The following is a 13,733-nucleotide window of genomic DNA, read 5'->3' as shown; positions in this document are numbered from 1 at the left end:
TGCGGCATCAAACTATACGATTCATTGTGAGATGGTTATAAAACAAAATGATGCTGAGGGCTAACAACAGACAGAGAGTGGGTCATTTAATCCTGCATGTTACACGGGCTGTGTGTGTGTGTGTGTGTGTGTGTGTGTGTGTGTGTGTGTGTGTGTGTGTGTGTGTGTGTGTGTGTGTGTGTGGCGTTTGCACAACCAGTTGCTCTTACTCTTTAATAGCACCTTTTTGGCTTTACAAACTTTTGGCGCTTGGGTCAAGTTCAGCCAACTTTGAATCGAATGATAGCCTGACCTAAATTGTAATGTCATGAACAATAATGAAAAGAGAGCAATAACATTTCAACGTGTACTTTTTTTGCAGGAAAAAAACAGCACTGAACAACTGAAACGGTTTACTCATATAATGCATTCATGCAATATTCTATTTAATTGGTTTGCGCAATAAGAGCAGAAAAGGTCTTTCCATAGATTACAGATTTCCAAAATGTATGTATAAAATAAGAGTGATGTCCGCAAGTAAAATGTATGTCCAGTAAAACTGGAGTTTAAACCAAAATAAAAAGGACTATTTATTGACTTATGCTTATGAAGATGGCATAGACTTTGTTCAACATTTGTACACATGCTCAGTTTAATTTTGAAACGGACCTCATGAGGAGGGGGGAAATGTGTGTCCCAAGGTGACCCCATGAAGACTTTAACCTTACTGTTACCTACTTGGTCATGGCCCCCACAGAGCTCGGAACACAGGGCAGGTAATTGCAGCTAAGATTGACCTCAGTCAGCATGGGGATGTCACAGATGGCCAGCGGAAACTGGCCGAGGTGGTTGTTGGACAGGTTGAGACTGCGCAGGCGAGAGAACCTACACATTCAAGAGACACAGCACGACGTTAAGATTCATGGAGACTTGTCGTTTAGCAAACAGTCGCAATCCTGACGTCTGTGTTGTCAGGTCAAACAACATAGACTGGTGATGACATTTGGAGTGGCGTCCCATAGCTGAGGGGTGACCTTCACGTGGGTCAACAGCCCCTCATTTGTCTTTGCTCACAAGTCTGCAAAGAGACGATGACGGGGTAGTTGTTTAAAATGGCCACATTGGATGTTTTTCATCTTGTTATTTACACATACACTGCACATGAAGGTGACCGAAAAAAAACCCAGGTCTGAGCAATTGATCAGAGCCGGCGAGTCATGCCTGCTGAGGGTGACTACCACAGGCATTTTGAGTGTGTGTGTGCACGCATGCGTGCGTCATTCAGCCGTTCAATCAACCTCTGCAATCTGCTGAGTAATGCCTGTATCACTTTCCTCTGTTCATCTGTCCTATCGTGCCATCGTTGAGTACGCTCCTGCGTCCTCTCTGTATCTGTCTGAAGCCGCTCTAGTGATTTCATCTCCACCACCGAGTTTATGATCAAACAAATCTGTTTGTCTCTAAGCAGGACTAGAGGATAGTTTCACAGAACCCAATGGCGCGGGGGTGGAAATGCATGGTGTGGAAAAAAAAGACTGGATTTATTTCTCTAATATTGCAAAAGCAAATGCATTGGGTAGACAGGGCCAAAAGTTCACAATTTGGCAGTTGTTTGCCAGTTATTGCTTTTTTAATGATCGTTGGTCACAACGTGACCAATTTTTCATTTGGCTGTGCCATCACTGCAGTGTGCTTAATCAACCAAAAAACACTGCATTGAACACATCCTTCGAAACAAAAACTTCTAATTGGATAAAACAGTGTTCTACACAACCAGGTCTAAGCACAGAATTACCACGGCAGACTAAAGCAGGTCAGTTTTGAGATTCAATGGCCTTGTCAATGAAATGACCTGCCGAGCTTGAGAAAGGATATTCAAACTTAATATTAGGGTACTCGTATACTTTCCCCAAAATCCAGACATCCTTATAATGCTTCAAGGCCATCTTGAACAAATTTGAGATCGAGCTCTGATTGCATACTGTATGACAACATCATCAGTAACAACACTCTTTTCAAAGTCTATTTGTGCGTAATTTGGCAAATCTGCGATTTTAATTTCCATATCATGCCTCCAATTGAGCATTAGAAAAAAGCTTTGACCTTTTCTAATTCAGCACCATGACATCAGAGCAAACAAAATAAGTGTCGATATGTATATTTGACACCTAAACGGAACTCCTGGTTGCAGGTAAACAAAGAAAAATACTAATTATTTTGTAATTACCTGTATTTATTATACTTGATTGTTTCCAGAATGTCTCCTTCTGCGAAGGTATGTAATCTGAAATTAGTCCCAAGTCACAAACCCTGTTGATGGTTTCATTCATTTAAATTAGTTTTACCTATAATCTGTATGTCGACTTTTTGTGAACAAGATTTCAAAATTAAAGTAATTTTTGCATATACAGTGAGACCTCAACTTAAAAACACCTTATCTTACAAACTTCAAATTTCTGAAAATTAAACCTTATAAGCACTATTTTCATAATACACACCCACCACGGCTGGCGGAGTGATCTTCGGCGGAAGCACACGACCGAACAGCACCGGAGGTTAAGTTATCAACAGTCCTTATGGAAGGTGACTCTCCTTCCATAAGCCATCAACGACCATCAAAAAGGTAAATACAACTTTATTTTACAGCAGTTTATTTCTTTAATTACAGTCCTCTAGTAATGTGCCTCTATTTCCAAACAGCAATTCCGTTTGACCTTTGACCTTCAACGCCATTCCATCAAGCCATCAATGACCATCACAAATACAAATAAAGTGACTTTATGATACAATGCAGTGTATTTCTTTAATTAACCATAGCACATTTATTATGCATAGGATAAGGTAGGTTGTGTGTAGTTTTAAGGCTTATTTAGTTGAAAAGTATATTTTATGGAAACCCGGAAATGGATTATTCCCATTTTAATGGTTTCCTATGGGATTTTTTTTTTTTAGATACACACTTTTCGTCTTACACACTATGTCTGGGAACCAATTAAGTTCGTAAGTTGAGGTCTCACTGTATTTAATTTAGGACTTCAGTTTAGATATTTTAAGCACCTGTGGACACACTTAGTCAACTTTTACTTTGAAAACCTTCATCCCTGGCAAAAGTCGTCCTTCACGAATTGAAAAGCATCTCATAGATGTAAATTATAAGGGCAAATGCATTTGCATGGCCAGTGAGGAATGAGCTCAGGCTCAGACAGAGAGAGGCATGGTGGGAACTAAGGCAGCATGATGCCAGAGGAAACGGCCAGTCTTATTATTGCCTATCTGATCTGCCACTAAGTATTTGGCCAGCAGAGCAAAGAGGGCAGAGAGAGGAGGCAGGCAGCAGAGCCTTGCATAGCTCTCTTTTTGGGAGATCTAACACAATCCCAAGTTTGATCGTCCAAACTAACAACCATGCAAACAAACAAAACACGCATGCTGGTGTTTTATGCAAGCCAAAACAGCTTTTCACCAAACTGTCCAAAACTGCACACACACATTAATAAAGGCTTTGGTCCCTCTGATAACACTGAAAAAAATCATTTGACTCTGAGCTAAACACGTGTTTCTCATTTCTGACCTCCTTTTGTGTCATCACGCTGAGTCAAATGAGGATGAGCCTACTCAGGCTTGGCAGCGCTAAAGGGATGTTTGCACGTTTGGCCAGTGTGGAAGCTGTGCTTCATTCACTGACATATTAAGGGAAATATGATTAAAATGAACTTTTTTAAGTGGTTGCAGAAAATTTGTTGGCTGCCTGCAGTCCCTTCTGCTCACCCGTCAAGTCTTAAATTAAACAACCTAATTTTTGTCTTCCCTGTGACTCAGCTACGACTTGTACATGTTAAAATTAGAGGTCAGACATCCACCCAACATTCTGTTTCCTGATTGTGCAATAAACAAGTCGCAGTTGGAATTAAAATTTGCATCTTTAATCACATACATGGTTTTCGTTTTGGTTTAACTTGGCTTGTCTTTTGTTAGCTTGTGGCCAAAGTTTGGGGCAGATTTCAATTGTTTGGGGCGTATTCTGTAATTCAATGTCCTGTATTGATGGTCATCATATTCCTTTCTGGTTTCTGTCGCAGTGGACAGGCTGCCCTGGAACAGTAGTTTATGGGGCGCATTTTACGTCATGTTCTTGACTCAATCGCAGTGGGACAACCAGTCAAAACAACTAAATTCAACTTCAAGACGGAAAAAAATATGAAATGTGCAATGCGGTACACAAAGATGTCTCGTTTTGATATTTTGACAAACATCTGCCACATAAACGGGAATGGTTCTAAATTGAATAAAAAACACAATATGTCTCTGGCCTACGAATGACCGTGGAAGAAGAATAAGAGATTCAGGAACCTAAGATTACACAAGTGCAACCACACATGCACATTCCAGGCATTGCATTTGAACAACAAGACTATGTAGCCTGCGGACATTAACTTTCCCTGTCAGACGTTGCTTTTTCTGCACATGCTTGTAATGAACATAATCTGTCAGCAACCTTACGCCGCAGAAAAAATACATGAATGAAGCCACCCCGGCCGGCCCCTTTACATTCACTTGACTGCACATATAATCACACATATTGAACTGTCCAGACACGATGGCTGTGGTGCTTTTTAATCGAGTACCGCTATGAACATGCAGCAGATGGTGCCCCTGAAGAGAGGGAGCGTGAAGTGCCAGTCAGTCAGTCACATTAAAAGCATCCCTGCTGATGCATATGGCCTTCTGGGCTTGTTTAGCTTCGCCTGATACATGGCTCGCCTCTTTGGCCCCTGTGTGTGCCCCCCTTATTCCTGTTGTTCAGACTGCTGGTGGACATAGAATTGGTCCAAACTGGTGAATCACTGTCTGCTGAACGACCAACACGCACACACAGGCACAGATTTTCCTCCTTAATCTGCTCAGAAACTAGTGAAGGGTTGATCAGTGCAAATGTTAAGCAGGGTGTACGCACGCGCATAATTCAATTCAAGCTTAGTCAATGGGAGTCAGTATCGGTATCGGCCCAATTGCCAGATATATCTTACTGATTATTCTATGCACAAAGCTGCCTCTCACAAAAAAACTCTCACTACTATGACAAAGATCTTGTTTGGCGAAATAGATTTGGGCTGGTGAGTGGAGATATGGTAAAATGTGTGGTATGCTGTATTGGACATCTCAAGTGCATCCCACAACAAAAGCGCATCAAGAACACTGCTTTTCTCTCCTGTCAGATGTGCCCTCTCTCACATTAAAAACATGTTTGGGATTTGAAAACACACTCATCCCTCCTTACAGGATATCTTATATTCTACAAAGATTTGTCTCCGTTTTAAGCAGCCTGATGAACACTAATTAGGTTATCGCTTTGTACCTCTGCAGCTGCTGCAGCCACTGGTCTGCGGGAAGGAAGTTATGTTTGAGGTTGAGATGGGTGAGGTCATGACTATAGAAGAGGTTGGAGGGAAGCCGTTCCAAGCTGCAGCAGGACAAATCCACAGAGTTGATCCTCTGCGACACCATCTAGAGAGGACGAACACACAGCACATAGGAGCAAAACGTTCAACAAGATTATATGGGCGACGATATGTGCATCCAGATTATAGCTGAAGGGTCAAATGGCATTCAGTGGTCAATCTTGTTTGCACAAAGAAGAAAGTGGGTTTCGTTCGGTGACCTAACGAAGCACATTACATCATCGTGTTATTCAGCTAACTGCTTGTATTCGCATCACTTGGTCGTTCATTTACTAGGACATCAAATACACAGTATAGACAGCACTGGACTAAAGTGTGAACACTTTCAGCGGCATGAAAATGTCATAAAATTATTATTGGAAACTTGGAGCAAAGAAATATATAGAATTATATTTTTCAGTATTTGAGGGAAATTTCTGGTGGTATGTGAAATTGTTTATCATCCGATACCAGTTATCCCAAAGGGAACATTCTCCTCAAGTAGTGGTCGGGGAAAAATAATATGATGCAATAAACTGTGGGGAATTCTCCCTTAAAGGGCAACCGACATCACTTTTTTGTTTCCTAACTGACATCAGAAAAACGTTTTATAGCATCTAAAATACCCAAAACACGCAGTATGATATTTTTAGTCAAATGCAAAACACTAATAAAAATGACTTAAGTGTCCAAAATCTGCAAAAAATTGACCTGCGAATTGGGCATTTTCAGAAAGTCCCGCCCCCAGTTTGTGACGTCACGCCAAGACATTTTGCATTGCATTCAGATTCTGAGAATTTCTTGTTACACATCCAGTTATGCATATGATTCAAATAGTTCTGAAGAGGAAAGCATACATGTTTGCAATCGATTAAAGAATTTATTCCGTGCTATTTTGAGGCAACACTGGGAGGAAATGTCTCACCCAAAAAGAGGCAGAAAATGGGCACCGAGCTGTTGTGAGGAATCAATCAGCCCGTTTCCACGGGCTGATAAATTCCTTCCATGGAGCTTGGACGGCCTCTTCTGGCTCTTTCTGGTGCAACACGAGGTTTTCAGACCAAACGAGCATTGACGTGATGGAAGGACTGCTACAATGTGTCCTTTTTTTCCGGTCAGGGGCGTTCCTTCAGTGACGTCACGTACGGACTCGTCACCAACTCAAAAACAAGACTTCCGGAATATTCAGCACAAGTCTTAAAACTTAAAATATAGCTATATGCGGTGGAATCTCTGGTGTGCTGGAACCGATCCCAGCTGTCTTCATGCAGTAGACGGGGTACACCCTGAACTGGTTCCCAGTCAGTGTCCCGAGGAGAAATTCTCCACAATGGTGGTAGATAAGTAAAATGAAAGTTTAAAGGGAAGTTCCCTGAAGGGTATACATCAGACGGAGGAGGTTATGTTCTTTATCAGCCGGCATCTTTGTGTCTTGCTCAAGGCAGTGTTTGAATGCAAACTATGCAGTAACCATCAAGCCAAATTTCACATTCTTCACAGTGGAAATCTTCAGACTTACTTTACCCGGGCCAATACCCCGAGATACTGTGAAAGTGACACTTAGTGCATCCACCTTTGTCTGAGATGAGCCAAACAAAAGCATTTGTACGGCCTTGGCTAGTGCTGCCTTGATGTGGGCTTCTATTATGAGTCTCCCTCTGGGTGCTGGCGACAGGCATGCCCCTATTAATATTTAGAAGAGGTTTTTTTCGGATAACCTACTTGAGTTCAAAAGAGAGAGAGAGAGAGAGAGAGAGAGAGAGAGAGAGAGAGAGAGAGATGCACAGAGAAGGAGAGAGACAGAGAGAGTGAGAAAGAGAGAAAAAGAGAGGGGTGTGGCGAAGAAGGTGATGTGTCGCTTGAGTTCCACACTAAAGTGTGGACTGCAATGAAGTATGCTAACTTTGATGTGCTTGTACTCTTTGGGGAGGTTAGAATTTTCCTATCAGTGCTCACGTGTGCGTGTGATTTGTAATGCGGTTGACCCGTCAATAAAGTATATGCATAAGCACAACCCATTCCCTCGCATGCTTTTAACTCTTGCCTTGGCAGCATGTCTATGCCAACGGAGGTGCTCTGTGAAGCTGTCGAAGCTGACATAGTACGTCTGACTCTGTGGCCCGGCCGAGCTGAAGGCCAAACAGTGATTGTGCTTCTTTACTTCCTCCACCTGCAGACACAACACATAGACACAAATATAGCAAGAGATGTGACCGACTCAAAACTCTGATCAACACAGCCAACAATGACAACTGGACAAGTTGTTGTTTTAGTTTGCATGTTGTTCGCCATTTCATTGGTTATACCACCGGTAAATTAGTTCACAATGAAATTATGCTACCGGTGATGACAACTGGGGTGTCCTGCCCGTTTTTCATGTCATCTTGTTGATATACACCAGATTCAAAGGATCGGCCATGCAGCAAGCTAAGAAGCAAGATAATGATTCTGGAGAACCTTCTCCTCCTGGTAAATAACATGAAGAAACCTATTGGATTGTATATTAGATGGAGAAACATTGACAGGGTTTAAAAATAAGCAGATTTCAAGGTGAACACAACAAGGACAATTGTTAGTGCTCTGGAGCATATCTAAAACGGATAACAAGCCGTTTTGGCCGAGCAATTTGAGGAAACGGGAAATCAATGACATGGCGTACTTTTCCTCCTATGAGCGGCAGGATGTGCATCTTCCCTGTCTGGCTCTCCTTGACAGAGGAGACTATGAGGCAGGTGCCGCAGAGGATGACCTGCCGCCTGGTCCAGCGGTTGACGGGCAGTTGCAGCTTCCCTTTGCGGACGTTGTACATCCCCGACAGCTGGACCCGCTCAGAGCTCTCGATGTTTGGGGGTTTCCCTGGATCACAAGAGAAAGGGAGGGCAGGGGGATTACTGTGTGGTAAGCAGAGGCATGTGATGTGGGGGGTTTAGTAAATGTTTGCCCTCTGGGGAGAATGAGGGCGCTGTATGAGATGTTATTTGGCGAGACTTTTGTTTTTTTAGTGCATTTCAGAGACTAATACAAATTTAGTGCCATGTGCACTAAACCAAACCAAACTAAAACAAAAACAATGAATATGGAGAGTGCCTAATATTAACAATAGAAAAAATAACTTCCTTTTTTTCTATAAATACATTTTTGACATAAATCAGTAAATATTAGAGCAGCCACCCCCAACGTTTTTTGCCCCACGGACCGGTTTAATGTCAGACCGGCCTTTAAGGTGTGACGGATTAACACAACAAAATAATATGATACGACCTGCATGAAAACTGTGGTATGATCAAAACATAATAATAAACACAGATCATGACAAGAGGAACGTCCAACCTGGCCGGAACACACTACGGTCGTTACAGTATTGGTTAAATGTGCCATCAAAATAAGATATGCCACAAAGACAAGTGCATGAAAACTACAGCCGCCGCATGAGTGGGCTTGGCACGTAGGAATCTCCTGTTGAGATAGTTCCATATGTAAGTATGACTCCTTATACTGGCAATTAAATGTAGCCTTTTTTTCTTGAAAGTCAGAGGCTCCTCTTTCTATTTTTTTCTTTTTGTTTAATTTGTTTAATGTAAGTCATTTATTTTTCTGTGTGGTCCGGCAGGAAAAGACCCATGGACCGTTGCTGGTCCGCGACCCGGGATTTGGTGACTGCTGTCTGAGAGAATACTGACAATGCTACTATCATACTACATATGAACCAACCTTTTTTCTAAACTAATTTCATTTTCTTTTCGGGTGGAATTATGATTCTATGAAAGTTGAAATGATTACACTAAAGGTAAATGATTTGCAGCATATATTAACAATCCCTAGATGCAGTAATACAGGACATCAAAAGCAGAGGGTATCAAAGATCAGCCATCTTGGAAATTGACCAAAATTCCCTCCCTCCAGTCCTTGTATAGTTTCATTTCATTGGTGTCTCAAGTGAGTTATGAGTCAATCCCACATGACTTTGAGCAAAAGCGGCTGGAACAGCCTGTACTGGTCGCCACTTTGGAGGTTGCCGATTGTCATCAAGTTTTAAGATTCCACTGGGGTGCAATGTTGAGCTTGTCGCAATACAATATTTCCACAAAGCAGGGCTAGGATCTGAGCTGAAGTCATTCAGCACAACTGTAAGCCTCACATGTCCTACTTAGCATATTGAAACTGAATAGTCAGGATTTGATTTCAGTGACGAGTATAAGCTTCAATTCAATGCCAGGTGCACTTCTGCTGAATTATGCTCTTACAATCAGTGAGCTGGAATCACTCGCCAAGCGCAGCAGCCTGCCAAACCCGACAGTCAGGTTTGCTTATCAGGTGTCCTGTCGACCCATGCCACCTTATCGCCGTGTCGAAACATCCACCACCAAAAAACCTACTGCGGGGCGCCATGTGCCAGCCCCCTCCACAATTTCCAGTCTCTGTTTTGGTGTCTTTATTTCCAACGTGAGGCATCATACTTAGTTGGCAATGTTTGACAAATATTTTTTTAAGTCAAAGTCATCTTTATTGTCAAATATGCTATTATGCATGACATACAGCACAGATGAAATTAATGTCCTCTCGGACCCACCGTGCAAGGCACTTATAATGTGGCTAAAAAGACAGACAATTGACAACTGACATTGCATGTAATTTCTGAATGTAAAGTGAGGTAGTGTCGTATGTAAAGTGACCTAATGTAGTAATGCAAAAACAACAACAAAAAACAAAAAAAAAGTTGAAGTGAGGTCTAGCAGAAAAAAACAGAAAAAAAGAGTTCAGCATGATAGTACAGCGTGTACTCAGAGTTCGGTGAGTGTGGCAGTGGGAAGGGGCAGGGGGGGCAGGGCTGAAAAAAGGACTTCCCTAAGCAATAGTTTGGCTTGGTGGAGGAAAATGTTGCACAATCCCCTTGACCTCTCATTCAAATATTTCACGAGAGTGCGAACACAAACTGGGGAGAGGGAGACATTCTCAAAAAAAGCATGTCTCAACTTCTGTAGGTGTGTTTTTCCAATTATTGACACGGTGACTGGAAGGCCATACTGCAACCTCTGCTCTCGTTTATTTGAATCATTCTGCATTTTTCCCATTTGCCTTTTTGAGGGACTAAGTATGCCCCAAAGCGTTTTTCCCCCAAACACATGTATCGCGTCTAAATACGGTTTGTTCTATCTGCTGTATTATAAAATTCAGTGCTCTCTTGACAGTTGTGCCCCCAAAAAACAGTTTCACAGATTGATGCAAATCGTCACATGCATTGAGGTAAAAAAGGAGGCAGCCATTTTTAAGGAAACAAGAGCTTATGTGGGAAGAGTATGGTTTCAGAGTGCGATGATCATTTTAACGATTTGCCATGAAAAAAAATCTCCTCCCCCAAGATCGCCCGCGGCACAGTTTTACAGATTGCTGCAATTTAAGATGACATGTCTAATTTTAATAAGAGGACACAGGAAAAAGTCTGCTTGAAAGTGAATGAAGAGCAAACCATTTTGGGAGGATGCAGACACTTTGACAAAATTCAATGTGGGATAGAAGTGGGCATCCCAGACAAATGGGGAATGCACAATATGTTAAGTCTTTGTCTACATCAGTGGTTCTTAACCCAAGTTCGATTGAACCGCAGATGTTTGGTGAATCAGTGTCAGGGGTTCAATTGAGCATCTGCCGACTTAAAGCACAGCCGACTTAAAATGTCTAATGGTCATGACACACACACACACACACATATATATATGTTTTTTTCAACATATGTTATGGCAAGCAAAACAAATATACTGTATGTAAATAAAAAAAAATAAAAAAATATATGTACAAAATGGTACAATATGCATCATAGAACTTCATGGGACATTCTATCTGCATGATTTGTCCTGCTGAGTTGAGCCACTCCAGTCTCGCACCGGCAAAACTGAAGGAACGCCTCACTAATCATATTTTTATTTATCACTAAGGGTTCAGTGAATCTGCATTTGAATTGGATGGGTTCAGTACCTCTAACAAAGTTCAGAACCACTGGTTAATATCAGGTCAAAGATTGACTGGCAGGGCAGTTCATCATTGCTTGCAGCTTTATGGTTCTAATTCTTCTTTTCCTTTTGGCTTTTCCCTTCAGGGGTCGCCACAGCAAATCAGTGTCCTCGATCTAACCCGGTTTTGTGCATCCTCTTCTCTCACACCAGCTACCTTTATGGTTCTAATTATTGAATTAAAATGAATAGCTAATTTTGCTCTGTACTTGTATTTCTGTTTTCTGATCATCTGTGAGGTGAATGCGACTTGACCGTTTGTTGTCTAATCGTGTGTTTGCAACAGAATCAATTGCTTAGTTTGCAGGTACTGTTTGCTTTGATTGGTTGTTGTGTGGATAACAAATGCCGATTGTATTGATTGTACGTTTTGGTGCTGGCGCAGCAAAGATGAACTGATTGTCCCCGTGCCTCCATCGACTAGTCTTGTGTCTTTTAAAGTCATGCTGGACTGTCATTTGTCAATAGTTGTGTGGTGTCTTGTCTCACTAAAAACAGCCTCCTGGTCGCTGCCGCCGGTGGTCCATGCCACTGTTAATTTCCGTTTCTGAAACAAGCGTGTAGAAAACAAATTAAGTTCATCTTTTCTATCTGCTTTTAAGGCCCATTACAAGCGGCCATTTCCTAGCATGGTCTGCATAGGGTTGCTTAACACCTACTGTGAGAGCTTTTAGATTATTTATTATTTTTGTTTAAATTTGATGTGGTAAACTGAAACAGCAGCCAACTCTTTTTTACTTTTAAATACAGCCGATGCTAGAAAGTCTAAGTCCTTTTCCACCAAAACCTCTTGGTTTTGGTGGTGCTTACCACAAGGCAAGATGGTGCAAGTCGCTAATGACAGAAGTCCAGCGAGTCCATATTTGGTCCTAGTTAATTGTGTGCTGTCAGTAATCTGAAAATATCATATAATGAGACTACTGCTTAGCTTTTGCTACTGCACTGAATGGTGATGCCACTAAGGGGAAAGGTGACATGAGAACAGATGCTCTTTAATTAGAAAAACGTTTAGTTTGGAACGCAACACAGTCACCAAAAACGACGCATCCAATGGAAGTGGTGCTTTGAGACAGGTGCAGATTTGTACAGTAAACGTAACCGTTCAAAAATGAAGAAATATCTGTGACTGCAATGTCTCCGTGGGGAGTGGAGGTGGGGGGTGAGTGTCGTATTAGACAAATTATTCAAAAGCTGTTCGCATCAATATGTCACAGGGGCACATTTGTACTATTTGTAGGACATTTTGTTGAAACGCGCAGTCTGCTATGCCAACATAATATGCTGCTCATTTGATTGTTTGCTGCTAATATGCACAAACAAAAATCACCGTGTCCATCTCATCACCCCTACACCCCTGTTGTTGGAGCATGAAAGTCAAAGCATGCTGCAAAGTTGTTCTTCTGTTGATGCATCATTGGATGAAGGAGGCTTCAAGGTAGGGCCAGGGGGACTATGCTGGAGGAAGTCGGCAGATGGGAGGGACTGTTGGGGTAGTTCGACAGGGACGCCCACGTGAGCATCCTGTTTACACTGGCGAGCTCGGAAACAACGGGGTCTTCTGAATAACCACTGCAGGCAATCATTCGATATTCTTGTCTTAGCTCAAACGTCAACACGATTTCTGTGGTCCGTATGCGACACCTACACCAAGAGTATTTTCAGGCGGGATGATGTTACTCATGCTGGGCTTCCAATTATCTACGAAGGCTGCAGCAGTAGGCACTACAGAAAGGTCTTTCTGGGTGGGTGTGTATTGGACAAATCTATTCCTAGACCTACTGTGACAGGAGTGTGTGTGTGTGTGTGTGTGTGTGTGTGTGTGTGTGTGTGTGTGTGTGTGTGTGTGTGTGTGTGTGTGTGTGTGTGTGTGTGTGTGTGTGTGTGTGTGTACCTGTGAGTGTGTACCTTCCACTTCCACAGGTTCAGGATATTTTGCCTCCATGCACGTTCCCTAAAATAACATTTATGTGATCCAGGAAGCTCTTGAAATAGATGAAATGTAGTTGACATGTTTGTCTCACAGTTCTGAGGTTTTAGGTTAGAATTTTGGCCCAGGCTGTCTTGTGTGCGAAGTTTGCATGTGCATTTGGTCCAATGACCGATGTTTGGTTAACTAAAGACCACCGAGGTAAATCGTAATGGTTGTGAGCATCGTAACCCTTATTCCAAACCCAATTTAAGACCTTACTTTGAAACCCTACCAGCCACCCTACCACCTGAAAGTTCGACTTCATTTTTGATTTAGTTTTTATAGAACCAGTGGATATATTCAATGAAAAGGTTTCTTCAGCCGTCATCTGTACTTCTT

At 42.1% G+C, this 13,733-nt stretch overlaps 1 protein-coding gene across 1 annotated transcript in view; it reads right to left on the bottom strand.

The window, feature by feature from the left end:
- phlpp1 (PH domain and leucine rich repeat protein phosphatase 1) overlaps positions 1-13,733 on the bottom strand; it is a 68,330-nt gene that overhangs the window by 13,016 nt on the left and 41,581 nt on the right. Inside the window, exons 2-5 of the mRNA XM_089007632.1 lie at positions 8,077-8,273; positions 7,462-7,587; positions 5,336-5,484; positions 718-864 (exon numbers count right to left, since the gene is read on the bottom strand). Coding sequence (XP_088863758.1) covers positions 718-864; positions 5,336-5,484; positions 7,462-7,587; positions 8,077-8,273 — 619 coding nt within the window. The remainder of the gene's footprint in view (positions 1-717; positions 865-5,335; positions 5,485-7,461; positions 7,588-8,076; positions 8,274-13,733) is intronic.

This window comes from Hippocampus bargibanti, linkage group LG11 (genome assembly GCF_051943395.1).
Source record: "Hippocampus bargibanti isolate YZ-2025 linkage group LG11, ASM5194339v1, whole genome shotgun sequence".
Classification (NCBI taxonomy): Eukaryota; Metazoa; Chordata; class Actinopteri; order Syngnathiformes; family Syngnathidae; genus Hippocampus; species Hippocampus bargibanti.
This window is presented reverse-complemented; position numbering and strand designations above follow the sequence as displayed.